Source organism: Meles meles, chromosome 21 (genome assembly GCF_922984935.1).
Source record: "Meles meles chromosome 21, mMelMel3.1 paternal haplotype, whole genome shotgun sequence".
Classification (NCBI taxonomy): domain Eukaryota; kingdom Metazoa; phylum Chordata; class Mammalia; order Carnivora; family Mustelidae; genus Meles; species Meles meles.
In genome coordinates this window covers 20,616,134-20,642,357 of record NC_060086.1, presented here as the reverse complement: position 1 = coordinate 20,642,357, position 26,224 = coordinate 20,616,134, and the positions used below count along the sequence as shown (strand labels likewise).

At 56.2% G+C, this 26,224-nt stretch overlaps 3 protein-coding genes across 5 annotated transcripts; all 3 read right to left on the bottom strand.

Annotated features, from left to right (window-relative positions):
- Window positions 1–178: 178 nt before the first annotated feature.
- On the bottom strand, window positions 179–7,491 carry PPP4C (protein phosphatase 4 catalytic subunit). 2 transcript variants are annotated; one of them, XM_045994072.1, is made up of 9 exons: window positions 7,368–7,491; window positions 6,972–7,134; window positions 3,604–3,655; window positions 2,973–3,023; window positions 2,654–2,755; window positions 1,927–2,100; window positions 1,698–1,824; window positions 703–892; window positions 179–616 (listed from the first exon to the last, which is right to left on the bottom strand). In XM_045994072.1, the coding sequence occupies exons 2-9, from the start codon at window positions 7,067–7,069 to the stop codon at window positions 487–489; spliced, it is 924 nt and encodes a 307-aa protein (XP_045850028.1). In that variant the 5' UTR covers window positions 7,070–7,134; window positions 7,368–7,491; the 3' UTR covers window positions 179–486. The 2 variants fall into 2 exon arrangements, with proteins under 2 accessions (XP_045850028.1, XP_045850026.1); XM_045994070.1 differs by having other exon boundaries at window positions 7,349–7,458.
- Window positions 7,492–9,542: 2,051 nt separating this feature from the next.
- ALDOA (aldolase, fructose-bisphosphate A) lies at window positions 9,543–13,819 on the bottom strand. Of its 2 annotated transcripts, XM_045993868.1 has the most exons (10): window positions 13,629–13,819; window positions 12,544–12,697; window positions 12,222–12,348; window positions 11,925–12,136; window positions 11,289–11,343; window positions 11,019–11,179; window positions 10,590–10,673; window positions 10,293–10,467; window positions 9,934–10,133; window positions 9,543–9,845 (listed from the first exon to the last, which is right to left on the bottom strand). In XM_045993868.1, exons 2-10 carry the CDS (start codon window positions 12,682–12,684, stop codon window positions 9,750–9,752), a joined length of 1,251 nt encoding a protein of 416 aa, XP_045849824.1. In that variant the 5' UTR covers window positions 12,685–12,697; window positions 13,629–13,819; the 3' UTR covers window positions 9,543–9,749. The 2 variants fall into 2 exon arrangements, with proteins under 2 accessions (XP_045849824.1, XP_045849825.1); XM_045993869.1 differs by lacking the exon at window positions 12,544–12,697 and having other exon boundaries at window positions 13,629–13,816.
- On the bottom strand, window positions 12,356–21,675 carry LOC123934015 (keratin-associated protein 10-11). The gene is made up of 7 exons (XM_045993870.1): window positions 21,295–21,675; window positions 21,024–21,058; window positions 20,055–20,198; window positions 19,700–19,855; window positions 15,261–15,774; window positions 15,030–15,106; window positions 12,356–12,423 (listed from the first exon to the last, which is right to left on the bottom strand). The coding sequence occupies exons 2-5, from the start codon at window positions 21,027–21,029 to the stop codon at window positions 15,661–15,663; spliced, it is 420 nt and encodes a 139-aa protein (XP_045849826.1). The 5' UTR covers window positions 21,030–21,058; window positions 21,295–21,675; the 3' UTR covers window positions 12,356–12,423; window positions 15,030–15,106; window positions 15,261–15,660.
- Window positions 21,676–26,224: the final 4,549 nt, after the last annotated feature.

Sequence of the window (26,224 nt, the reverse complement as noted above, 5' to 3'; positions counted from 1 at the left end):
ATGAGGCTGCTTCTGAGAACCCAGCCCTCTACCTAGCATGTGGCAAGTCTTCTGGGAACAGTCACTGTCACTAGATATAGACCAGGAGTCTCCGGGGCAGTCAAGGTCCTCTGTGCCCCCCAAGTCCTAGGCTGGCGTTGCTGCTTGTGACAGATTAAGTCTGACACAAACCCAAAGGCCATTTTTCTCCTTTTATTAGAATTTTTGTTTTCTCTCAAAATTTTTTATCTAAAAACAAACAAAAAAAAAAAAAAAGGAAAAAGGAAAAAAAGAAAACCAGAAAATTATTGGAAACTCCATGGTTCAAGTGGGGAGAAAGGAGAGGAGCATGGAGCTGAGGCTCCGAGCCTCTCCAGAGAAAAGTCCTCACCCTCGAAGTGCCCTCTCCGGGGGGAGAGCAGAGCCGAGACAGCCCCCCGATGCCCAGCCTCCGTCTGGAGAAGAGGGCAGAGTCACAGTGGTCCGAGGGCCAGGGGGCTGGAGGGATCACAGGAAGTAATCGGCCACGGGCTTCTTGGAGGGGATGCCCCGGGTCTCCTGGGGAGCAGCCTCGAAGATGATGAAATCTTTCTGGAGATGCTCATCCAGCTCCAGGATGGCTGCCACATTCCCACAGCTGGAAGCGGGAGGGCGGTGGGTCAGTGACGTGGCTCGGCCCGGCTCCCCACCCCCACCCCGACCGCCTGGCCCCGGGCGGCTCACCGGTAGCAATAGTTGGGTGCCGACCACACAGTGAGCACAGTCTCATTGAAGTGCCACTTGTAACCTTCCATCACCAGTTGGTGGGCACGGCAGATCATGTCAATGTCGTTGGCCGCATTGAACTGGGCTACCACGTCACTGCCGAACAGGTAGCCAGCCCCGCGGGGGCTCACGCCCCAGCCTGTTGTGTCTGAGGCAAAGGAAGGTAGGGATGAGGGGAAAGGGTGTCCTCAAGGCTTCTCCAGTACCCACCGCCCTTCAACAGAGAACATCCCATCCCCTTCTCCCAATCAGGTCCATGGGGCCAGTGCCCAGGGCCCGAGTGTGTTCTGGGGGATCCTGGGGACAGGGCAGCAAGTGCTGGAGCAGATAAGACCCAAAGGAGACAGATGTTCGGATAGTTGGAGCTACCCCATAATCAGAGTGACCATGTGATTTACTGGCCATAACAGGTGTACCCGAAAGTAAAAGGAAGTGCTGATGATGACCGTGCGCGTCCAGTCGGTGTGAAGAGGTTTTTCCCGCCCCCCTGGGAGGGCTGGTCGGGCACGCGGGCAGGGCAGTGAGGGAGCGGAAGCTGTGTGACCACAGGAGTTCTGGACTGGGATTCAGAAGACTCGGCTTTCAGTCTCAGCTCTGCTCCAGACAGGCCGGGGAACCCCACAAAATGAGGGGTCCTCACAGGGCCAGTGTTCCGGGAGTCCACCCGCTGCAGAAGCCCCTCCACACTGAGAGCTCAGATGATTTTGTCCCAAACAAGCCTCTGAGCGATGAGACACACGCCCAACCCCTCTCGGAGATTGAGCTCAGCCCATGCTCCCCGTCCCCACCGAGGGTACTGATGAAGACCCGGCCCCGCTCCTCTCTTCCCCACCGCCTCGCCTGACTGTCCGTTCCACACTGTCACCTTTAACTGTCCCTTTAACCACAGGACCTCCTCGGTCTCCTGCCAAACTGAAGGGGACCCGCCCTCCTGCCGACCAGCCTGCCCTCACCTTCGGGGTCAGACCAGAGCAGGTCACACATGGGCCCATCATGGGGCACCTCTTGCTTCCGGTCAATCGTCCGGATCTGGTCCAGGGTCTGGATAGAGGGGGACAGGCCTCCGTGCACGCAGAAGATCTACAGGAAGACAAGAATGGAGCAGAGGCGAGCTGAGCCCCATGCCTCTCCCTGTGCCTCTCCTCGCCGTCCCATCCCCGCAGGGCCTGGTGGCTGGCCTACCTTGCCATCGATGATGGCCGACAGGCTGAGGTAGTCAAAGATCTCAGTACAGTAGCGCCACACAGTCACTGAGCCGTATTTGCGTAGACACTCGTCGTAGAAGCCATAGACCTGCGTGATCTGGCGGCTCTCATGGTTGCCCCGGATCAGGGTAATGCGGTCAGGATAGCGAACCTGCGGGAAGCCACCCACACGGGGCTGGGGGCTGGGCTCGGTCCCTCCCATGTCAGCTCATGCACCCCTCCCAGAGCTCCCCACGTGTGTCAGCCACACACCACCACCCTCCCAGTCCTCCTCACCCCCGCCACCGCCGGGAATCCTGCTGCACCCACCTCACAGGCCCATGTCCCTCCTCTGGGGGATTTGAGGCTTACCCCACTCCATCAACCATGTACTCACTGGCTCCTCTATCACCAACAGGTCCCTACCCAGACCCCCCGGTGCCCTGTCATCTCGCCCACCAATGGACACCACACCTAGGCGAACTCCATGCCCTGCCACTGCCTGAACACGGGGGTCTTCTCTTCCCTCCCCTCCAATGCACAGCTCCTGCTTCTCCTCCAGGGGCCCCTCGAGGCAAGGAAAGTGGCTTTGCCCACCCCCTGGCAAGCCGGACCCCAGCAGCACAGCTCAGAGCTGGGGACGGATGGGTCAGGAGACAAGGGCAGAAAGGAGACAGGTCAGGCCCGAGGGCCCAGCTATGAGCACCCGAAGCCTGGGTTCCCACCTTAAGTGCCAGCAGCAGGAGGAACGTTTCGACACTGTAGAAACCGCGATCCACAAAGTCCCCCATGAAGAGGTAGTTGGTCTCAGGGACGTCGCCACCCACCTTGGGGGGAGGTAGGAAAATTCTGGTTGGTTCCAAAATGTCCCACACCATGGTGGCCTGTTTGCCAATCAAGCGGCAGCCCCCTTCCGATGGCCCACCTAACCAGAGCCCCTCACCTGCCCGCCATGCGCCAAACTCAAAGCTTCCGCTCTCAATGGGGGGGGAGGGCTCCCAGCCAGCCCCCAGGTCATCTGTCCCCAAGTCGCCCCACACTTACTCTGAACAGCTCCTTGAGGTCATAGAATTGCCCGTGGATGTCGCCACACACCTGGGAGGTGAGGAGAGGTGGGTCGGAACTCAAGAGTCTGAAAGCTCTGCTCCCGGAGACCAGCCTTTAAAACACCCGCGGCTTTGGGAGCTCCTCACCACTCCTGGCCAAGTCTCGACTTCTCAGGGCCAAAAATCTACTCTCCTACCCTGACTTCGCCTGGTCCAGAATCATACCCCATCCCACATGGAGTGCCAACTGCTCTGGGAGGGGAAGAGCTAGAGCCGGGTCTTTCCAGCCAGACCCACAGCTTCTGGAGGACCTGGGCCTCTCCTCTCCCTCTTCCCCTCAAAGAACCCAGACAGACGAAAGCTACTACGTGAACGTGTGCAGCAGAATCACTCCCATATTAAGAGGCCTTCTGCTCAGGCCAAGCGCATCCCCCCAACGAATCAAAAGAGCCTTCCCGTAACATCCATTTCGAATAGCAAAGCTCCCTTGAAGACATGAGAGGGAGCAGACACACAGCCTTCGGGGCTCTCAGGGATGAGGGGTAGATCTCGGCAGCCGCCAAGATTAAGGGGAATGCCCACGCACCTGAAAGCCCAAGCTGGGCTCTGAAAGGACAGACGGTACTCACTGTGACTGGCGAGTCCACTCTCTGCACGTTGCTCTCCTCTACCAAGATCTCTCTGGAGACAGGAGAAGACCAGGGTCACCACAGCCAGGCCAGCCCAGCCCGATTCCTCATCTCTTTGAGGGGAGGCTAAGAGGTAGTCCTTGAACCACGATGGGCTGGCCGTGCTTCCCCAAGGCCAGAGCCCAGACTCTTACTGCATCCAAAGCCCTTCCAAGGAGGCAGTGGCTTTCTGAGCCTTGACCCTCCTTGCTGCCCTCTTTCACACATCCAGGGCTCATTCCAGAAAACAGACCTCCTCTGCGCACAGAGCCCTCTGCTCATGCCGCTCTCTCGGCCTGGAGCACTCTGAGACCGTGTCCCCCGCTGAGCTGACAGTCCCTCTCTGCCCATCACGGAGGCTTCGCCCAGACCGTCCGAAGGCACCCAGTCATCAGACACACCGTCAAAGACCTGCGTTGTGCTTTTTCCTTATTTAGAGGGGGATGACAACTTTGTTCTTTCATTTCTCCCTGCAGTGGAGTCTATTACTACTTGGGAGTTCGTGACAGAACACCACTCGGTCAGTAACAGCCAACAGAAGAGGCGCCATGCTTCCGGGTTTCCACCTTGATGACAGCAGCAGCGACCACTCTAGATCACGCCCTGCCCTGGGACCGTAGTAAGAGCTTTGCGTCCATGACACGATGGAAGAGCCCACCCCAAAGGCAGACACTGTGGTGCCGCCCACTGCTCAGATGAGTAAACTGGCCACAGTCCAACAGGGCGGACCTGAACCAGGACGCCTGGCTCTGGGGTCTGGCGCTGTTATCAAACTGCTCTGGTATGGGAGGGCCCAGGGCACTTGCCTACCTTTCCCTGCCAGCCCTCCTAGCAGACTAGGAGCCCCCCGAGCTCAGGTGGTTTTACCTACGTCCCCGAGCGTACGCTCTCTGACAAAGGCAGCTGGAAGGAAGTGTGCTTGCTTGGCTTTCTGAGAACAGGAAGAAGCCCTGGCCTGGGTCTGAGGGCCCATCTGGCAACCAGGCCCTCCCACCGGGACTGGCTCTTGTGTCCAGCATCTTTCCACATCAACTGCTTGTGACGACCTTCCCAGCTGACCAGCTGAGGTTCTTTTCGTCCTCATCTGACAGAGAAACCGAAGCTTAGCGAAAAAAAGGGCAGGATCAAGGTCACAAAGCTGGAGAGTGAAAGAAGTAGAACTCAGAAGCCTAACTGACTAAGAATCCGTGCCAGTCTCATCCACAGATTCCGGGTCTAACGCCCCCACCGACCCGGGGCTGGCAGGGCCCAGCACACTCTGGGAACAGGGGCCAGCCTCCGACCCCAGCTCTGTCACTCACAGCACATCATCTGCCCTCTCAGGGCTCACACCTGCCCACCTTTACTTCCACAACAAATGCCACCTTTAGGAAGTGCCTGCCGAAATCCCAGTCCCTGTCCCTGCATACCCAGAATCCCATTTGAGCTCCATAATGACATCAAAGTTTTGAAGAGGTAAAGTGACTTGACTAGGGTCACACTGTTTACAAGTGACAAAGCTGGAATTCACTGGAGACCACTTGATTCAAACCCTCCGCTCTGGGGCACTGGTGTGGCTCAGTCCATTAAGCATCTGCTTCAGCGCAGGTCATGATCTCAGGGTCCTGGGATTGAGCCCTACGTCAGGCTCCCTGCTCAGCAGGGAGTCTCCCTCTCCCCCTACTGGTGGTCTCTCCCTCTGTTTCACTCTTTCAAGTAAGTAAGATCTTTAAAAAAAAAACCCTCTGCTCTCTTACTACGCTAATCCATACAGAGAACGTGGCGACTAGCTCTCTAGATGCAAGCACTAGCTACCAGCACCACCAAGTCAATTCAGGCCCTCAGGCAAGGTGAGTCTTACAGGAAAAAAAAGGGTGCCAAGCAACAATTGGTTTGAGTTCCTAAAAATGCCTCTCAAGGCTGAGGGAACAGGGATGACTAAAAACACCTCGGGGCCGGTCCAGTCAGGGAAATTTTCTTGAGCTGGCAAAACACAGAGTTGCAGACACGCATTTAAAACGAGGCCTTGCCTGTTCGTCAAACAGGCCTGGTCTGGCCGCTGTGGGTCTGTCTGAGGTAAAGCCAAGCAAGGGGCTGAGAGCCACAGTTCAGAGGTCAAGCGGCCACTTTCTCTCTGGGTGACCTCAGTCAAGTCACAAGGCCTCTAGGAGTCATGTAAAAGGGAGCAAATAGTTCCAACCTCAAAAAGACTGCTGTGAGGAAGACAGAAGTTGCGTGTCAGTGTGAGGCCTGTTGTATAACAGCGGGCCTGTTGTTCAACAAATGTAGGGTCATTCTGCTGGCCCTTTCCCCATCATCCCCAGTGTGCTACAAGCCACGAAGAGTACCTCAGAGGAGGCGGGTAAGTGGTCTTCTCACTGGTGCCCACACATCTCAGAGCCTCCACTCCACCTGCTCTTGGAGGCCTTCCCTGGTGACGTCAGTCCTTATGGGCAGTAGCCTCGTCCTACTCGGTACTAACACCAACATCTGAAGACTACTGAGCGCTTACGTTGTACCAACGCGCGGTACCGAGCTCGTCCCAAGCGCCAGTTTACTGGTACTTCACCACCATCTTCTTAAATACTATTACTCCCTCCTGACAAATGAAGAAACCGTGCAGAGACCTCACGATCACCGAAAGAGCCAGTAAGTGGCGGCACTCACATTCCAACCTAGAACCATCGCATTCCGAAGCCTGAGCTCTTAACCACCACGTCATCCTTCTTCCCAGGGGTCTCCCGCCACGTCAGGTTTGACTCTACTCTGGCTCATTTGCTACCACTTCACACAGAACACGAGGTGACCCAACTCCACGGTCTCGCATTAAGGCCTGGAAAGAGACAGGACGTGGAGCGCTGGCTTCAGACTCCATCCCTTACTTGCTGGTTGACTCTGGACGTGAGTCCTCACCTGCAACACGGGGACAGTACCACCCGCCTTTAGGAGTTGTTTTTAGAGTTAAAAGAATTTTATAAACCAGAGTCTTTAGCTTTTCCGCCTTGAACTTTTATCCTCGTGGACATTCCCTTTTATCATCTTACTCTTCAAGGCCTGTCCCCAAAGTTCAGTTCTTCCAAGAAACCTCTGTTCCCCCCAAGTAGGGCTGTCTCCCTGAGCTTCTTAAATACTTTTTATTAAAACTCTCTAACACCACTGAAAACACATCACCTAATACTTTAAGCGTCTTTCTCCAGGTCTGTCTTCTCCCAACAGGCTGCTTGCTCCTCGAGGGAAGTGACCCTATTCTGCTCCTCTCTGGGAAAGATTCCAGGATGAGCGAGGCCCCAAGTTCTCAGCTGGGTCTGCCCCAGGCCGGAACCCCGGAAGAGTGGAACCACTGGGCTCACCTGGCCTTAGCGCACAGGGCCTTGACTTCGCTCTCTTTGATGAGCTCGCAGCGCCGCAGCTGCTCGATCTGCCGGTCCAGGTCGCTGATCTCCGCCATGGCCCACCCCCCCGGCGCGGGTCAGAGCCGGGGCCGCCGCCCCCTCCGCACCGCACAGGGGTCTCCTGAGAAAGGCGAAGACGAGCCCGTTGATCAGACTGTCCGTAGGGGGCGCCGGGGGTGGAGGTAAGGAGGCAACTCGATCCTGGAGCTGGCTCGACCCCCCCACCCCCGCCTCCTCTCACATCGGCCCCCGATCCCCCGAAGTCCCAAGGCCCTGGCTGCTCCCCGCTAACTCCCGTCGAACCCGGCGATCCCGCGTTCGGGACGGTGGCCTACAGGGGTCTCAGACTATTACCGCCGCCGCGACTCTGGCTCCCGCTCCCGGGCTCCCTGCCTTCCTCCTTCCCTTCGCTTTGGGCCACCGCCACCGCCGCTTCTACTTCCGGCCCCGCCGCGGAAGCAAGGGGGGATCAGTTCCGCCGCACGCCGGATGTGGCGTCATACACACCCTCCCCCTCCCGCGCCGCGCCCCTAACCCCACCTCCCGAGCCTAAGAATGGAAATGAGCTGAGGAACCGGATGTCTGCTGCCTCCGGTCGGGGGTGACCGCGGGCGGAGCGGGCAGGTGCTGCTCAGGCAAGTGGACACCTCAGTCTGCTCCGCTCCAGTCTCAGTGAGGGAAGCAAGCTGAGCTGCGGCTCCGCGTTTAACTTCGTTGCACGTTTTATCTGAGTCGGCCTCCCCCGTTACAATCCCGGAGGGTCGCCCTTGCAGCCCCAGTGCTTAGAACACGGACGAGCACAGCACGCATAAGCTCAGTGTAAGTTCAATGGATAGAGGAATCCTGCCCAAACCTCCTTCCACGGCCGCGGAGAAATCCCTGCCATGGAGGACCTCTTAGTGAGAGGCAGAAAGGCCACCTTGCTCACACTTAGCTTACGTCTCAGTCAACGTGACCCGATTCCAGAATAGTCCCAGACATCCATCCCTCCGTTGCTTCTTCTTGTCTGGAAGCTGTAGTCCGTTTTAAGGAATTCGTTCTAGTTTCTCCTCCATCTATCACTTACACGTTCTGGAATTCACTGTTATTACAAAAGGTCCCCAAACCCCAAACTGACATTTGAAGGAAACGGCTTGTCTGTTAAGCCTACTCCGTGGTGTCTGAGCCTTTGCACAGGCTGCTCCCTTTAGAAAAGTCCTTTTGGGGGACCTGGGTGGCTCAGTGGGTTAAAGCCTCTGCCTTGGGCTCGGGTCATGATCCCGGGGTGCTGGGATCGAGCCTCATGTTGGTCTCTCTGCTCAGCGGGGAGCCTGCTTCCTCCTCTCTCTGCCGCCTCTCTGCCTACTTGTGATGTCTGTCAAATAAATAAAATCTTCTTAAAAAAAAGTATAGCAAAGTCCTTTTTGCTATCTTCTGTTGACCTTCAATTTCTATTTGCTTTTCTTGACTTTGTTTCACAGAGAGCTGAAGTGAAGCCAGGCACAGAAGTGAGGCAGAAGTTTAGAGGAGCACTAAGCGTGGGTTTGGTTTTCTATGTAGGCAACATGCAAACGTGCATTGAAGGACGGACAGAGTCCCTGAACTCCTACAAGGTCCTAGTCAGTTCTACGAGCATCAGTACAGGGATTCTGCTAGGTCGAGAGAGACCACAAAAGTCAAGATTTTTTCTCTCGAGGGAAGCTGACACAGTAAAGGGCCGGTTATCAAGAAATTCAGGAAATGGCAGACTCACTCATGAGGTCCCTTGTTATGACCAGAACCTAACCTAACAGGTCAGATCCGATGTAGGTTAACTGCTCCCCCCCAGCGGGAAGGGTTCAGGGCATGGCACCGGTCAAGCGCAGGACCTTCACTCTGGTTTCATGTAATACAGCAGCTGCATTGGCTCAGGGCTTAACCTGGAACCTGAGCCCCGCAGTTCTGTATGTGTTGCTGAGGTCACTGTCGGAAAGGGACTCTGGGTTTCTCAAGGGCTTCCCCACCCCAAAGAAGATTAAGCAAGCCAGTTCTAATCTCATCTCCTGTTAAGATGGGAAAACAAAACAGCCAACAGTGTAGATGAAGGACATATGTATTAATAATCTTGTCTTCATCAAGAAAGTGCCATCTCAAGCAGTATAGCCTTTAAGCATGAACACCTACTCAGAGAGACTTGTGTGGCCTGGCTCACAGCACTCAGGAAACGTTAGCTTTAGTCAGTGACTGTCTTTCTCACAGGAGCCTTTCTGCATCTGTAATTTCTGGGTCTGAGAGCACAGCTGAGCCTAACAGCTCACACGTAGTCCCCAACTGTGAGCCTTATTGGGTGCTGCTGGGAAAAAGGGGCAAAAGCCCTTGATGGCGGAGGAAATTACACAAGGTCTCTTCTTGAAGCCCTGGGGCAAGGGTAGAAACAAAGCAGGAAGGTCCTCTCCCAAACCCATTCGATTTTCTCCTGCCTCTCAAGGACAAACGGAGAACAAGGACTCTTCTAGGCTCTGCCACCTCCTGGCCCTCCCCTGACCCAAACACCAGACACAGATAGCAGACTCCCCCTTAAATACTTGTTTATTGGCAGTGGGCTGGAAAGAGCGACAGAGTTAGCATATACAGACAACACCACACACCAATGTCACGTGGGAGGCAAAGTGATGGGAAACAGCAGCCTGGAGCCCCGCTGAGGCCCCCCTCTTCAAGAGTGAGGGTGGAGGGGGCAGGGGCTGGAGTGTTGAGGGGGTAGCCTTAGGACACCGCCGCTTAGTAGGCATGGTTAGAGATGAAGAGGGACTCGCTGGCTGCAGCCCCAGCCTGACCACTCGGGGTGTACTTTCCTTGGCAGGCAAGGCTGTTGGCCTAAGAGAGGAGAGGAGCCAGAGTGAGGTCTCATCAGAATTCCAGTTGCCCTGGTACCCTGCCCACCTCCACACAGTCCCATCCTTACCAGGGCTCGCTTGATGTACTCCTCCTGGGCAGCCTTCAGATTCTCCTTCTTCCCACCCCAGGCCTTCAGGGCAGAAGCCTGGAGCGCTCGGCCATAGGAGAAGGTCAGGGCCCACGGCTTCAGCAGGGGGCACTTGTTGATGGCGTTGAGGTTGATGGATGCCTCCTCCTCACTCTGGCCTCCAGACAGGAAGGTGATCCCTACCCAACAAAGAATAAAGTGCAGTAAGTGGTTGTAGGCAAAAACCTGGGTTTTGGTGGAAGCTTCTAGAATCTGACCTGGAAATCTGACCCAATGGGCCTAAGGACTGTGGGTGCAGTTCGTCTACCTCCCACAGGTCAAGAGGATATGGGTCTCACCAGTGACAGCAGGGGGCACTGTGCGGCGCAGTGCTGTGACAGTTGCCATGGCAATCTCCTCGTGGGAGTATTTCTGGGTGCAGGCGTGGCCTGGGGTTACCATGTTGGGCTTCAGCAGAGTGCCTTCCAGGTAGATGTGGTGGTCACTCAGAGCCTTGTAAACGGCAGCCAGCACCTAGAGCAGAGCAGGGCCACAGGGGAATTGGGGTGGAGCTGGGGGCAGGGTGGGGACAGAGGTCAGCCCCAAGGCCCTCAGCCCAGCTGTCTAGCCACCACACCACCAGGCAGGCACCTTACCTTCTCGGTTACATACTGACAGCGTTTCAAGTCGTGGTCCCCATCCGGGAGGATCTCAGGCTCCACGATGGGCACGATGCCATTCTGTGGGGAGGACAGGGGAGCCACGAGGCCGCCTAACCCAGAGCCCACCTACCGCTCTCCACAGCCATCAGCCAAGACCTTTTGTCCGTGACAACAGAAACTCATGGCTTCATAGCCCACAGTGGACCTCAGAAGACAGGGATCTCCTCTGAACCACCCCCACCCTCAGCCACAGAGCCCTTGGGTATCCTCCTCCATGGGCCCAAGCCGGACGCCTGCTGAGGCTCCAGAACAGCTGTCTTGTACACGAGTGTGGTATGTATCCTGACAGATGAGCAGCAGGCTAGCTGACATTCTGGAACCAAAGGAAGTGGGAGGTGGCCTGCTGGGGACCCACCAGCCCACCTGCTGGCAGATGCTGGCGTACCGGGCCAGAACATTGGCATTTTCCATGATGGCAAGGGCTGAGGGGGTGTGTTCCCCAATCTTCAGCACACAGCGCCACTTGGCGAAGTCAGCTCCATCCTTCTTGTACTGGGCACAGCGCTCAGACAGCCCATCCAGCCCTGGAAGGGGAACAGAGAAGTCAGAGCATGGCAGAGGAGGGGACAGGTAGCACCCAGGGGGGTCAGGCCTGGAATGGGTTGGTGCAGGGGGGGGGAGCAGAGTTCTCACCTTGGGTGGTAGTCTCGCCGTTTGTTCCTGCCAGGGGTACCACGCCCTTGTCCACCTATTGGGGTTACGGGGGAGTGCCCAACAATGTGAGATGGGCCAAGTGCCCTCTAGCACTCCACTCTGCCCTCAACCTTCCTCAACCTCTCGAGCAGCAGGTACCTCGCTTTGCAAATGTTTTCAGTCACAATACTTGATCCCGGAGGGGAAAATACATGGGGATGTGATCAGAGCAAGCCTGGGCTCCTCGCCATTACCACCCCGGTGAGCCACACACGTCACTGCCTTGAGTTTCTGGTTTCCGTCTGTACGACGAAAAGAATACTGGGCTCTGAGAATTACAAGGATTGAAAGTGCCAAGCAGGGGCACGTTATCTGGCTCAGTGGAGCCTGTGTCTTCTGATCTCAGAGCTGGCTGGGAGTTTGAGCCCCACAAAGAATGTAGGGCTTACTTTAAAAAAAAAAAGCCAAGCAGGTCCCCGAAGTTTTCTAGCTCTTCTCACATACGCTTTGGCAGTGACCTGGGACAGACTCCCAACCCAATGCCCACCCCACCCCACCCCACCCTACAACACAACTCTGGCCTTCTCTCCCCCTGATCTACCTCACCTCTCACATCTCAAGACCCCGCCCCCTCACCTTGATGCCCACAACACCGCCCTTGGATTTGATAACTTGGGGGAAGGGACGCCCATCATCTGTCTTCTGGTACAGTGTCTCGTGGAAGAGGATGACGCCCCCGATGCAGGGGTTCACGCGGTCATCAGCGGTCAGCAGCAACTGGCGGTAGAAGCGGCGGTTCTCCTCTGTGTTCTCAGTGCCGATGGACTGCAGCCGCTTGGCAATGCTCCCTGCAAAGGGGCAGCACGCGGAAATAAGGGTATCAGCCGGTCATCCTTGACCCTAGGCACTCCTCCTCCTGTGTTCTGCCCGTACCAGTGGACTCATCTGCAGCCAGGATGCCCTTGCCCGGAGCCACGATGCGGTGAGCAATGTCAGAAAGCTCCTTCTTCTGCTCCGGGGTCAGCGCTGGGTATTGGTAAGGCATGGTGCCGGTCGGTTCCTGGGCAGAGGCAGCAGACGGGGAAAACTGCTTAGCTGGGTCTCACATGGTCTCCCCACCAGCAGGACCCCTCTCCTGGAAATCGAGACAAAGGTTCCCTACCTCCCCTGCTCCACACTAGCAGGTTTCTGGCCACTTCCTGTCCCCAGCCCTCCCCTGCACCCAACTTCCCTATACTAGGCCTGCCTCCAATACCTTTCCTAACTCTGTTTGCTGCTGGGTGTTTCCCAGCTGTGGGTGGGGTTGCATACTGGCATCTGGGGCAATGCAATAGGCCAGAGCCATAGACAGACGGGTCATGTAGAAGCCGGACCCTTCTTGCATGCGCTCTGCCATGGGGTCACCTTGCCTAGAAGCAGAACCGAACCGGAGTATTTTAGAATTTAGAAGGACACACAGGCAGAGGGCCCAACCCAAGGGCCCAGAAAAGGAAAAGTTCGGTGCTTCAAGTCCCACAAGCACAAGGGCCAGCGCTGAGATTAGAACCCAGATCCTCTGTCAGGGCCTTCCAATCCACCCAAGATCCCAGGGCTGGCCCAGGCTCCGAAGCCTCAAGGACATCCCAAGGTCAAGCTTCTCCCCCCAGGGTTGGAGGAAAGTGTTAAATAATGTTAAAAGAAAGGACAGGAGAATAATCAGAAGCCCAGGGAAGGGCAGCAGAGGGAAACCAGCCCAGGGTGGTGTTAGGAATAAGGTTTATCCATCTCACTGCTCATAGAGGTTGAGAAAATTGTAGAGACGCAAGCGGCCCACCCCTTCCACGGCCGCAGCTGCTCCAGGCTCACAATCAAGGTCACCCAATAAGGAAAGACACGAGAAGTGTTAATGGGGCATCAGGCGCCTCCATGGGGTTTCCCCCCTCGTCGGGGGCGCCCACCTCCCAGCGCAGGGCCCAACCACGCTCTCCCGAACGCTGAGGCAGTATAGGGCCTGGCCCCCTCCCCTCGCTGCCTCTTAGGACCCCCGCAGAGGCGAAGGAGCCATAATGCTTTGCACCTGGGGTCCCAGCAAGCGGAGAGAGAGAATGGCCCTCCATCTCGTCCGGCTTCCTCCCCCCGCCATGACTCAGCGCGCGGAGCCACTGCATTGCGCAGCAAACCGAGCGCGCTCAAGCTGGAGAAGGTTGCGGAGTCCGGGCCAGGAGCCTAGGTGTAGGTGGTAGTGAGAAGGACGAGATGCTGGGCCCGAACTGTGGTGGGGTAGATGGGGTCAGGCTGCCTACTACCCCCAGAATCCTTCTCCACGGTCCCTGACCTTCGCACTTGGCGAGGGGCGCTCACCTGGCACGGGAAGGGGCGGATCTGCGGGGTGCGGCGGTGGACGGCGGCGCGCGGGCGAGCAGACTAACGGAGGGAACGCGACCGTCGTCACCAGGACTCTGGTTCTGCGGCGCGTTCCAGGAGGAACACAGCCTATTCAGCTCCCGAGGGGGCGGCGCAGGGGGCGGGCAGGAGGGAGGTGGCGCCGGGCTTTATAAAGGCACCGCGCCAGCCTCCGCCGGTTACTTTCCCTTGAAGGGGGCCGGAGGCGCCCTGGCGTCCAATTGCAGGCGAGGAACTGTGCAGAGGCCGCCCCCGAAAGGCGAAGCCCGGAGGCGGCGCTTGGGCGGGGACAGCACGGCGAGAACACGATCCCTCCCCCGGCCCCCCTAGGACGTGACTCGGGCCACATCCTGCGGGTTGCCTGAGCCCTCCCGTCCCTCTCCTTCCCCACCCTCCCTCTTCCTCCCCCCTCCTCCTTCACCCCCCCACCAGTTGGCGCGTTCTGGGGCACCGTGACTCAGCCGATTTGGGGCACTGGAGGAAATGGGGAGTGGGGGAAGCGGGTACAAGAGCCTGGAAAGACGGAGGCTCAGCCTCCCCTCCCAGGCCCAGCCGGGTGGCGCGGGGCAGTCCCCGCTTCCGGCCTGCGCTGATGGCCGCGTGTGTCACGCGGGGGCGGGCCCAGAGGTCGGGCGTCTGCCGGCCTCGCCCGCAGGCTGCCCTTGAGGGCTCAGCGGCGCGGGGCCGCCCCTCCCAGGGTCACCAGCCCCGGCGGAAGAGTGGCTGCTCTCGTACTGGGCGGCGGGGCCGTGGATCCCGGTGGCGCGGCCGCGCCCGTCCCGCCAGCCTCGCCACGCGTGCGTAGGCGCTCTCCGCCCGCGGCCGGCACGGACCGGCCCGCAGCAGCCACCGCTCGCCCCAGCAAGTCTGGGGATGCGGCGCCAGAGTGCCTGTGAAGATGCCTCCCTGGAATCTGACTTCCCCGTCCAAATAAAATCTGTCCCTAGCTGGTTAGCCCCCGATGCATTTTGAACCCCTCATCCTATCGGCCAGGTTTCCCTTCCTAAACCGGACCCATTAAGCCCGACCCCGACCCCATCCCTGCTGTGTCCCGTCGGAGGCGCCCACCTGCGAGGAGGCAGAAGGAGCGGGCAGAGCCTGGTCAGCAGCGAGTGAGCCAGGCCACTCCGGGGCTGGGTTATAAGGCAGCTCCTGCCCTCCCCCCAGCCCATGTCCCCAACTTCCTCCGGTGACCTCTGCCCTTTCCTTGCCACGGATCCCCTGGCAGGGACCTATATTTAGGGAAACCTGAAGCCCCTGACATTCATGCCAGCGTGGGGCCTACAGTGAGAAAAGGGAGGAAGCCTTGGGGCTGCCCTAGTTGCGGGGCAGGGGTGGGTCCTGCCCACTCACCAGTACCTTAGAGGAAATTTTCTTGGAAATCCAGCCTGAAGCCCTCAGAGGTGGTCAAGAGAAATCGATCTCTGCACAGGTATCTGTGGGAAGGGAGAAGAGGAAAGGAGACTGGGATCTGTGGCTCTCCCGGCCTCCTCCTCTATCCTCTCTCCCCTCTGGGCCCTGAAGGAGGCTCTTCTGATTCTGGGCAGACCATTCCTTTGGCGGGAGAGCAGATGCAGGCACCACACTCACCTCAAGATAACCAAGAATCCACAGCCAAGGTGTGGCTGGGGCAGCCCTATATCCTCATACTCCAGGTTCAAGTTTGTCCCATAGGTGGTCTGTGGTGAGCAGTGTCTCCCACCCTCACCTTCAATGATAACGGTTTACATGGAGAGGAGGAGAGGCAGGCAGGGTCCCCTGCCAGAGCGCTAGCCTCTCTCCCTCCTGGCCCTCCAAATGACAGTCCAAATGGCCAAGGGCTCTCTGAGTCCTGCTCTGCTGGGAGCCAGGCTCTGCGCAGCCCAATGAGCTGGGCAGGCCATACGTGGTTCCAGGGGCCTGGAAAAAGGTGCCTGGAGACCCTGTCAGGGAACAGGGCGTGGGGGCCCTGGGGGTTGGCCACTCTCCAAGGGGCAAGGACTCCGGGTCCTCATCGGAGCTTGATCTCGAAGCAGAGACAGTTGAGGCTCTGGCAGTCAGGCAGCTGGCACGCACAGGCACAGTCACAGAGCGGACAGCAGCGAGGACAGCGAGGGGCCCAACCCTGAGGGAGAGGAGAGATGGGTGAGGGAGGTGGGCAGAGAGAAGGGCAACCAGTCCCCTAAGCTGTTTCCCTCTTCAGGGAGAAAAACAGAGAGGCCTGGGAAGCCGCATTTGCCCAGTGGAACAGAGGGTACCATCTACTATTCTTGGGAACAAATCAATTCCCTGCGCTGTTGAGAAATGAATAGGGAGGCAGCGTTCCAAACAACTGAGTCCAGGAGCTGGAAGAAATTATTCGGGGGGGGGGGGGGGGTTTCTTTCCTTCTTCCCCTTTTATAGGCAAGGAGACTGAAAAATCAAGTAATCCTGTTCCATGAAGTACTGACATTCAGCTCAAAGTTGGTTCTGCTATATCCTTGTGGCCTCACTCAGTTCCAAGGGAGGGGATGAGGGAGAGCACACACACATTTTCCTTCCATGACAAAAATAACCTGGTTCTGTTTTCTTCCTTGGTGTGAGACCAAACTGCAGGACCCCGTCCATTATTTCTGAGCGTCTGCTCCCTGCAAGGCACAGACTGTAATCATGAATGATTCTGAAAAATCTCAGTTGTCTTTGAAAATGGTAATTGGCAAATTTTTAAAAAAATGTTTCCAAGAGCCACAACTCTCTTATTTATCAGAACCTTGCATGGAGGCCTCTTTATAAAAGAGGGAGTGGAGACTCGGAGATGGATATCCCCCTTGACCCCACTGCCTCCCAGGCCCAGAACGATCAGCTCCTGCAGGGACAGGGGACAGTTCATCTCCTGTCCCCGTTGAGCAAGCACGAGGACTCATCCTCTGCAGGTATGTGAGGCACAAGTGAATGCTCAATGAGTGGATCAATCAAAGCATTTTCCCCTCTTTGGGAAAAGAGAGCACTCCTCAGCTCCCAGGGGAAAAAGAAAGGTCTGTCTCTTGGGGAATGGGACTGCATGCCCTTCATGACAAGAGAGAACTGGTCTATTTCAACCTACTCCTCTCCTGCCCAGCGACAGGGGTGATCCGCGACTGCTTCACGCATGGACTGGAGCCCGGCCAAGCGGCTGGAGTGGGACACACACAGGATGTGCCAGGAGATTGGCTCCTTGCGGCCTGAGGCCCAGCTAGCTGACAGCCGCAGTTGCAAGGCTCAATCAGATGCCAGGCCAAGCCAGGAATAGGGGAATGACCTTTGCAACAGCTGAGGTTTGGGGGTGCGGTGTCGGATGACTGGGGAGATCAGGTATCACTAGGGGCTCCAGTGAGGGAAGGGGATCTGCTGGCGGCAGGGACAGGGGTCTGAACTGGGCTGGCGCTGCGGTCAGCAGGATTGTCTCAGGAGGAGGAGACTGGAAGCCCCATGGCAGAAGGAGGAGTGAAGCGGTTTCCTTGTATCTGATGAGGGGGTGATTTGGGGCATCCCTGGGGAGTCCCAGTTTGGGAAGAAGTGGGCTCTGTGGGTTTGGGGGGGCCCACACCGTCATTCTGTGTGCAGCGCTGTGTGCTCTGCCACCCCCACCTCGGAGACAGGGTGTTAAAAGCATTTCTGGGCTCTGTCCACTGGAAGGGGTTAGAGCGAGTCATTAATAACTGTCTAATGGATTTCTCACAAGCAGCCATGTGGCTTCTGGAAGGAATCTGCTACTTCAGTACATAAACAAGAATGCCACAAGCCTGTTAACCCTTGTGTGCCTCTTGAGACCCTACAGCTTCGGCTTCGATTCCCTTTCCCCGGATTTTTGCAACACTGTGCTGTCCAGAGCTCAGGCCTGGATTTGAACCAAATGCACGCCCACCTTGGGGCTACTCCATTTTGTTTTGAGCCTCCGTTTGGTCATCTCTGAAACAAGTAAGAATGCCTGCTTCAGAGGCTCACGGTGGGGAATCAGTGGAAGGAACTAAGCCTGCTGCCTAGTACATACTGAGCACTCGAGAAAAGGCAGGGATTCTTGCCACAGCTCTCCGTGCCCCCCTTGCCCCAGCCAGACCTCCTGGGTGTGGGGCCCGGAGACCTGGCTTTGTGCCTGTCTCCTCCACGTCTCTGATCACACACAGGGCTGAGAACCAGCCATCGTACTACGTATCACCTCATTTCTCCTGCTCCCGTGTAACTGCCCACTTCTTCCTCTCTGTCCTTTGCTGCCATGGAAGCCCTATGTGGGTTGGGGCCCAGTCCAGCTTGTTTTGCAGAGCCCCTAGGCCTGGCACAGGGCCTTGGCGATGACTGCGTAGATCCTTAAGTAGGTGAAGGAGTGGGGGAATGAGCGCAGATCTCTGCCACTTGCTTGGCGAAAAGAGCAGGGCAGGCAGGTGTCTCCCCCAGAGAGGAAGAGAAACTTGGGTTTGCGTCCTAGCCTGGGCCTCAGTTAAGTCACTCCAGCCCCTGGAAGCCCATTTCTAACAGCTGTCAAGTAGGCAAGAGCCTTGTCGTATTTGTGGTTCTTACTGTTACTACAAGGAAACTGAAGAACAGACATCTTACTGTACTTTGTGCAAAGACAGCTCAAGGACCGACGATCCTGCCCTGCCCTGTGGCCATTCTAGAATCCTTCCTTCCTGGTGCTGGCAGAAGCCGGGTAGATCAGGTCCTGGAGTGTGCAGGTCTGGAATTCCCTGCACCTTATTCTATCGTCACGCTGCCCGAGAAGAGGCCCGGACTGACAAGAGGGGGCAAGGGACAGCATCCCCTGGACAAGGGGCCAGAAATCGTCTTGCAATTGAGCATTTCCTATAAAATAGGGAGTTTTTAGGACCCAGGGTTGTCTTCTTTCCCCCTTTGCCCCCTTATCCTCATCCTGGGCTCCCTTTCCAAGCCACCCCAGGAAAACAGAAGAAAACTTTTTTTTTTTTTTTTTTTAAAGAGAAGAGCCTCTGGCCCCATAATTTCCGTCAAAACTCAAAACATCTCCTAGGAATCTGACCAACTACAGTGAGCCCAAGTTATGAATTTGCTTGATCTTTTATGCTCCCTCTTTCCTCCTGGGCAAGGTCACCACTTCAAGGACAACAGCGTCGCTGCCTAAATCAGAGCCCAAAATAGGAAGGTGGTCAATTCCATTTACCGTCTTTCAACCCACAAAAACGAAAATGGCCTCTTCCCCGGGAGCCAGGCTTCTCCCCGAGGATTCTGTTTTGACACACAATGGAGCAATTTGCTGTGCCAGACTCTACTATGTAACATTGTAGAAGTGACCAAACCTCCCGCAGCCAACGCCTCCCTGCCCCACAAAAGAAGGACAGAAATACTTACCTGTCTACATACACAGGCACAGGATGGTTGGTGGCGGTGGGTGGGGGGCGTGTGTGGGGGGGTGTCAAGGTGTGATGTCAAGTCAAAAAAGGGCAAGTAGCAGAAGGGACGAAAGAGTATCTGTGGCAGGACCCTATCTTTGCCAAATACTGGCAGGGACCAGAGCAGTGACAGCAGTCTCTTAGTATACGAGGGGCACACACAAAATGTAGCGGCCTTGGTTAGTGAGCTGTTTTCTACGCCAGTGCTTTCTATGTATTTCTACATGCACACTTTGTAATCAACGCTTTTCATACTCAGAACTATATACATCCAGGTTTTTAAAAATACCGAGCTCTCAGGGTTGCTGAGTAAATGATAATGTCAATAAAGTGGCATAGGATCCGGGGCATCGTACTCACTCAGTGAACAGAAGGAGCTTCTGGGCTGGGCTGATTTTTCTTGTAACCACCATTTTCAGAACCCAGTATGCCCTTCAGGTTACACACCTGCCCCCAGCTGCCACCCTTGTGTTCTTTTCTCCAAGTAGCTTTTGGCACAAGAAAGTATGTAACATACTGCCGTTTGAGGTGTCTTTGGCTGTCTCCCAACTGACCCAGTCCCCAGAACTGAGCCCAGCCCGAAGCAGATGCCCAGCAATCCACGTCTGTTGAACACCACCAACAAAAGAATGCCCAGAGAGGGCCCAGGTCAGGGCTGGGATGAGAACTCACAGCTTCCGTGGGCTGGGGGCAGCAGGCATCCAGGCAGTGGGCTGCGCTGGGCAGAGGGAAGTCGCAGGCTTCTGCACAGGTCCAGCAATAGTCCTGGGGCCTAGAGGCCCCTTGCTTCCTGCAGGGGGAGCTGCAGTCGGCACAGCAGCCCTGGGCCTAGGGAGGAGATGGGAAGGGGGTTAGGATCTGAGCCAGATGGTGGGGGGACGTGGGGGGTGGGGAGACACAACTGCTAAGGATAGATGCAGGGACTAAACAGCAAAGGAGCCTCAGGGTAAAGGCCTGCAGATGAGGGCACTGACGGACCGTTTCCTCTTCCCGGAGCCCACCCCTCGGCCTCCACCAGGCCCCTCACCAGCAGGCAGTGCCTAGTCAGCAGCACGACGCCCAGCAGCAACAAATAGATGCCCACAGCGATGAACACAATGGCAGGGATGGGGAGTAGCAGGGAAGGACTGCTGACGGGAGCCGGGGTTGGATTCCACGGGCTAGAGGAGGCCTGGACAAGCACAGGAGGAAGGGGTGACAAGGAGGTGGGAGGGGCTGTGGGGAACACAAAAATACCAGGAGGGACAACCCAGCCAGAGGTGGTTGGGATGAGGGCAGGAACAGTCACTGGATGGCGGGGATTGATTCATTAGGGCTACACTCTCCTGTTTACCAAATGGGACTTTTCCCTCCCATCCCCTTCTCAGGACCATCAGTACCTGTTGGTCATTTAAGAATTTTCCAGGACTTGTTGATCTTGCTCTCAAAATGCCTCTCCATATGTATCTATTATCTCTGATTCCTCGGCTCTAGTGTGCCACCCCTCAGGCTACGTTACTTCTAAGTGTTTTCCGACTTGCAATTTTGCCCCTTTCCACACCAGCTCTGTTGCGCATTCCTCCCTTCCTTACAATCCATCAATGGCTCCCACTGACTCAGTCCAAACTTATCTCAGTGACTAAGCCCCAATCCAACCCTGCCTACTTCTCCCTCCCTCCTCCTCTGTACTCCAACCAGACTGAAGTCCTAGCAGCTCCCCAAAGGTCTATGCTCTCTCCCACCCCCGAGTCTCTGCCCAAGCTGTTCCCTCAGCCCATGATGCCTTTCCTCCTTGATTCCTTGGCAAGGTTCTCATCTTGCCAGGAAGAGCGGAAATGTGCTCTCCACGTGAGGTCTGTGTATTCCAGGCATGCTCTCACAGCGGGTCCTGAGCTCTAAGCTCGAAAGGGTCTCTGTTGGGTAAACAGTCCCCTCTCCAGTCTGGGCTGGGGCTCGAAGTGGAGCTTAAGGCCCTGAGGGGGCTGCTCCAAAAAAGGGTGAGGGGTCCGGGACTCACGTCCATGGGTCAGGACAACGCCGTCAGTCCAGGACCTGCAAGAAGAGAAAGTCCGGGTCTCGGAGGCTGAGAGGGGCCATCGGATTGGGGGTGCCCACTACCCAGCCCCCCAACTCCCACTTGGAGAAACTGAGGCCGAACATCGTCCTGGTGCACACAGTGGGGATCAGGGGCCCGGGGAGGCGTCCCCCTCGCAGGCCCCAGGCTAACCCTGGCCACACCCCCGGCTGTCCCCACACCCTGGCTCCCTCCAGGGACCGGTCCCCAGCACCTGCACCCTCGGGGCCGGGGGCAGTTCGCGGATTCCGCGCAGTGCTCGTCCAATGGGCCGCGGCGGCTGCACCGCCCAGAAGCTCCCGCGGCTTCTGGCCGTAGCCATGGCGATCCGAGCGCCGCTCCTACGGCGGCCGCCGAGACCCAAATTCCTTCTCGCCGCCGCACGTCGCTCTTTCCCCGCTAGATCCTGGGCGGCCGCCGCCCCTCTTAGTTGCGGTTGGCCGGGTTTTCCCGCCGCTGCTGCACGGAAAAGGCGATTTCCCGCTGCCAGCTGCCGGGGTCGAGCCCTCATGTCGTGCTGGGTCCTGCGGCGCCGCGAAGGGCGGACCGAGCCCGGGGCTACACACCAAGGGGCTGCGTGACTTTGACGCAGTCACCGAACCTCGTGGAATCCATTTCCGCCCCTGTAAACCTCCTGCCTTACGGGGATGTTGTAAAAAAGCTAACTTGTCAATCGTAGCGCATTCTACTTTTTTTTTTTTTCCGTCGACTTTACCCCACTCAGTTTTTTTTGGCAGTGCTCCAGTTAAAGACTTGGGGGGGTCTCCTCAACCTTCAGGTCCCAGGCAAAGGGACTTCCCCCCACCCAGCTCAGATCCCGCGTCTTTTCTATTTTAAACCTCCAAAGGACAAAGTCCAAATGCTTAATGGACTGTCTACCTCAACCAGTCTGGGCCAACCTCAACCAATCTGGGCCACTCCTATCTTCCCTTTGTTCATTAACCGCATATCTCCTCTAGGCTCTGGGCCTCCAGTAGAGAATAAAGCAAATTTCCTGCCCACATCATGCGCACATTCCCCTGGGGGAGTAGGATCTGATGATCTGTAAACAAGTCAGACAGTTCTGTGTTCCCCATTTTTCCAGTCTTTCTTGATAGGATCTGGGCGAGGCTCCTGAGCCAGTGCAAAGGTTTCCCTAGCTCCCCGCATTTGCAGATACTGTTCCCTCTGCTAGAACAACACCCTTCCTTGGTTTTCCCCTGAGGAACTCCCTCATCCCTCAAGCCTCTGTGGGATTTTGTTTCAGGGAGGACTCCCCACCTACTGCCAACCACAGGTGGAAGCGGCTGCTTTGGGCACCTAATTTATATACAAGCTTATTCCAGCCCTGATGACAAGGTTTTTGAATTCTCCCCTTTGGTGCCTGGCTCCCCGTTAGACGGACGGTTGGATGGCAAGCGCCTGGATCCGATTCATTCCCATATCCCAAGCCCTGGCGGTTGGTAGGATCTTGGGGGCCTCCAGCAAGTACTCAACTGATTCCATGAATGAATCAAATCTGGTGCCATCCACCAAGGAAGGGTTATTCCCGAGATGCCCTAGTCCTCCCCTGGCTCACAAGCCACCTGGACTCCCCACTTGCATTCCTGCCCTTTTGGGATCTACACATACATGATTGCACTCTGCATGCTCACGTAAGCACACAGAGGACTCAGGCTTCATCTACAATTCCTGCCTGTGGGCATGTCCCCTGAAAACAGTGATGTAGGAAAAAAACGTTAGAGTTCCAAGCCTATGGCCAAGAAAGAATTCTTGAGGCGTCTTTAGTGCAAAAAAGTGATTTTATTCAAGCAGGGGACAGGACCTATGGGCAGAAAGAGCTACACTGGGGTGATGAGGAGTGGCCCATTGTATACTTTGAAGTTGGGAGGGGGTCTGAGATAGCTTAAGTCTCTAAGGAATTTTGGAAGCAAGGTTTCCAGGACCTTGAGGGAGCCAGCTGTTGTTGGGAAAAGGTCATTTATGCCGTCTAATAAAACCTTAGGCAGGAGACCCTTCAGCTGTATACCCATGGGCGATATGCTTGGAGGATGATTGCCAACATGCATCTTGGGGGACTCAGAGATAAAGGAAGTTTCCCGAAGAATTTTTGAATGTTAAAGTAGGCTTACAGGATCCCGGGAGGTGGGGGGTGGGCTGGGATTGCCTTTTGCCCTCGAGGCAGTTGAGTCCCGAGAGGAATGTCACTCTGCCAGTTTCAAGGACTTGTCGACAGGCTATAGGAAATTTAATAATTTTTCTTCCGCCTTTGTTTCCCACATCAGCAGTTAACACCATATACCCACCTTTGTCCATGGCCTCCACCCCTACGTACCTCGTCTCTGCTGCTCTCCCTGGGGATTTCTGGCACCACGAGGCAACCCCAGAAATTGCCAGGGTTTGTGCCAAATCTCCCTTCTCTCCTTGCCACACTAGCAGAGTCCCACCCACCATGGCGCCGCCACCCCCAGCCCACTCAGAGGGAGCTTCCGGCCAGGAGACCGGAGGCTAGCTGTCCCCACTGTCACCGCTGTTGCCTCTAGAGCCAGACTGGCTTCTTGGGGCCGTCTTGCCTGCCCTGTATTCTTTGCAGAATCCTGAGGCCCAAGACCAGGCCAGTTCCCACCCCAGCCCCAGGAAAGGCCTCAGGTGACACAGACTCCCTCCCTCTGTGCTGTTCCTGCCAACAAAGAGACGTCAGCCTTGGCAAGGCCTCTGGACACGTCCACGGCCTGCAGTGGTCAGACTCGCTGCTGATGGTACTCTGTTCCTACCACGGCTCATACATTATGTAGGATGGTGGACAGCACGCCGGGTCTCCTCTGGGCGAGACAAACCAATAGGACGAGTGACGTACACACCCACTTTGCCAAGGCCACTTCTGCCCACATCACACCATTTGCTGGAGGCAGGGAGAAACTGACTTCATGATGGCCGCACAACCACAAGGTCTCCCTCTCCCACCGGTTAAAGCTAGAGATGTCAGATAGGACTACGTGGCGTTTTGCACAGCCCCCAGGATGGAGAGAAAAAGATGACGGGCTCTCAGTCCTTATGGGGCGGGCGGGAGATCTGAGACCCGCCCAACACCCAGGAGGTAAGAGACACCCGGCCAGGCCTGCCCGCAGGCATGGGATCGGAACCTGGCTGCTCGGATTTTGATCTTAGACTTTCCACCCATCCTGTGGACATCAGCAGATATTGCCTGCCAGGGACTAAGAGGAGGTTATCAGCATCCTTTCAGGAAAATGAAAGGCCTGTGCTCAGGTAGTCACTCCCAGGGAATAAGAAGTCAGGGTGACCAGAGCCAGAGTAAGCATCAATCAAGCCCTTCTCCCTTTTCTTACTTAATCCTAACAGCAGACCTGAGTGGCATGAACCATTATTTCCATCTTACTTTAATTTTATTTTAATTTTTAAAAGGTTTTATTTATTTATTTGAGAGAGAGAGAGTAGGAGCACGGGGTGGGGGAGAGGCAGAGGGAGAGGAAGAAGGAGACTCCCTACTGAGCAGGGAGCCTAATGCAGGGCTCCATCCCAGGGCTCCATCATGACTAGAGCCGAAGGCAGACACTTAAGAGACAGAACCACCCAGGTGCCCCTCATTACTCCCATTTTATGGATGGAAAAGAATCCTGACCCGGTTGAAAAAGAATTTTAGGACAGGCAATGGATTCTAATTGTGCCACTGTGTATCCATGTGACCCTGGGCAAGTCAGCTGATCTCACCGAGCCTGAGTCTCGCTCATCCGGAAAGCAGGGATCACCTAAGATCCAGAAGGGCTCGTGATGATCGGAGGAAAGGTACGTGGAGTCCCCAGCATAGAACAAGGGCTCATGAAAAAAAAAAAGAACCAGAACAACTTGAAATGCGTATCACAGATTTACAAGGGCCCACATAGGAACTGTGCTTTACACACATCTCATTCACTCATCCTAGCAGCCCGAGGGAGAGAGGAGACTGCTCCTGTCCCTATCCTTATTTTAAGAAGCCATAAATCACTTGCATGAGTTCTCATGCAAAGCTAGGATTTGACCCCGGCAACAGAACTTGGTGTGTATGCAATTGAGGCTCAGAGAGGTTCTGACACTTGACCAAGATCACACAGCCGGTCTATGGGAGACAAAAGGGCCTCGCCAGACTCTTCCTTTTCTCATTCCACTCACCTATGGGGCCCCTCCGCTTTTTCTACTGCACAGGTAAAGGGTGGGACTGGACTCGCTTAGAACAGTGCCTAGCCTGCCACAGGTACAATAAAGGTACTAAATAATAAATGCTCTGGCACACTGGGTGCGACTCTCCCCAGAGCGCGGGTAGGGGGAATTGGACCCTTCCCTGGGTATCATGTGGGAAACAGGCCACTTCTGGCTGCTTATTGTTTACTTATTCACGGCCTTCGGTGATACACCTGCACGCCCGCCTCCCAGGGCCAAGGCTCTGAGCACCCAGGCGGAGAGGATGCCCAAGACAGCATTTGGACATAGGAGCCTGGAGTAGCAGGAACCGGTAAACTGCAGCCCCCCTCCCCGCCCCCTGCCGTGAATTGTGTGACAGGTGTATTAGGACGGCGGGGGTGAGAGACGCCTCTGGCGAGCCAGGCTGGGGCGGAAAACAGCGAGTCCCTGGACGGGCATCCGGGGGAGGGCCACCCACAGGGCCCCTCTCCTTGGGCGCGGTCCCAAGGGCTGCTCCCCCCTCCCAACTGCTCCGCAGGCCAGAACGGGCGGCGCGGCCTCCCCTCCTCCTCCGGGGAGTTCAGGTACCCCTAGAACGCCCTGACGAGGGATCACGGTGCGTGGAACGCGTCCGATCTGGGGTTTATTTTACACTCCACACCCATCTGCAGGACAGCGTGCCGCGCGCATGTGCGCGCGCAAGCTATCCTCTTTCCAATTCCTCTTCAACACTTCTGATTATTCCAGGAGCATGTCTCATTTTGCTGCCAGAAGCCCTTTAACACCTCTCTATCCGTGCTTATCTTGCCCTGTCTTGTCTTTAACAAACACAGTGCAGGCCTCCAGCTTAGAATTCCTAGCAGGTGAAAGTATCTAGCTAGAAGGTTAGAACACTTTTTTTTCCATTGTATTAATTTTTTTTGTTACTTTCTATTTACGCAAGTGATGCTGGTATTCTATTTTCGGTAGTGATAAAGAGTTTCCTTTTC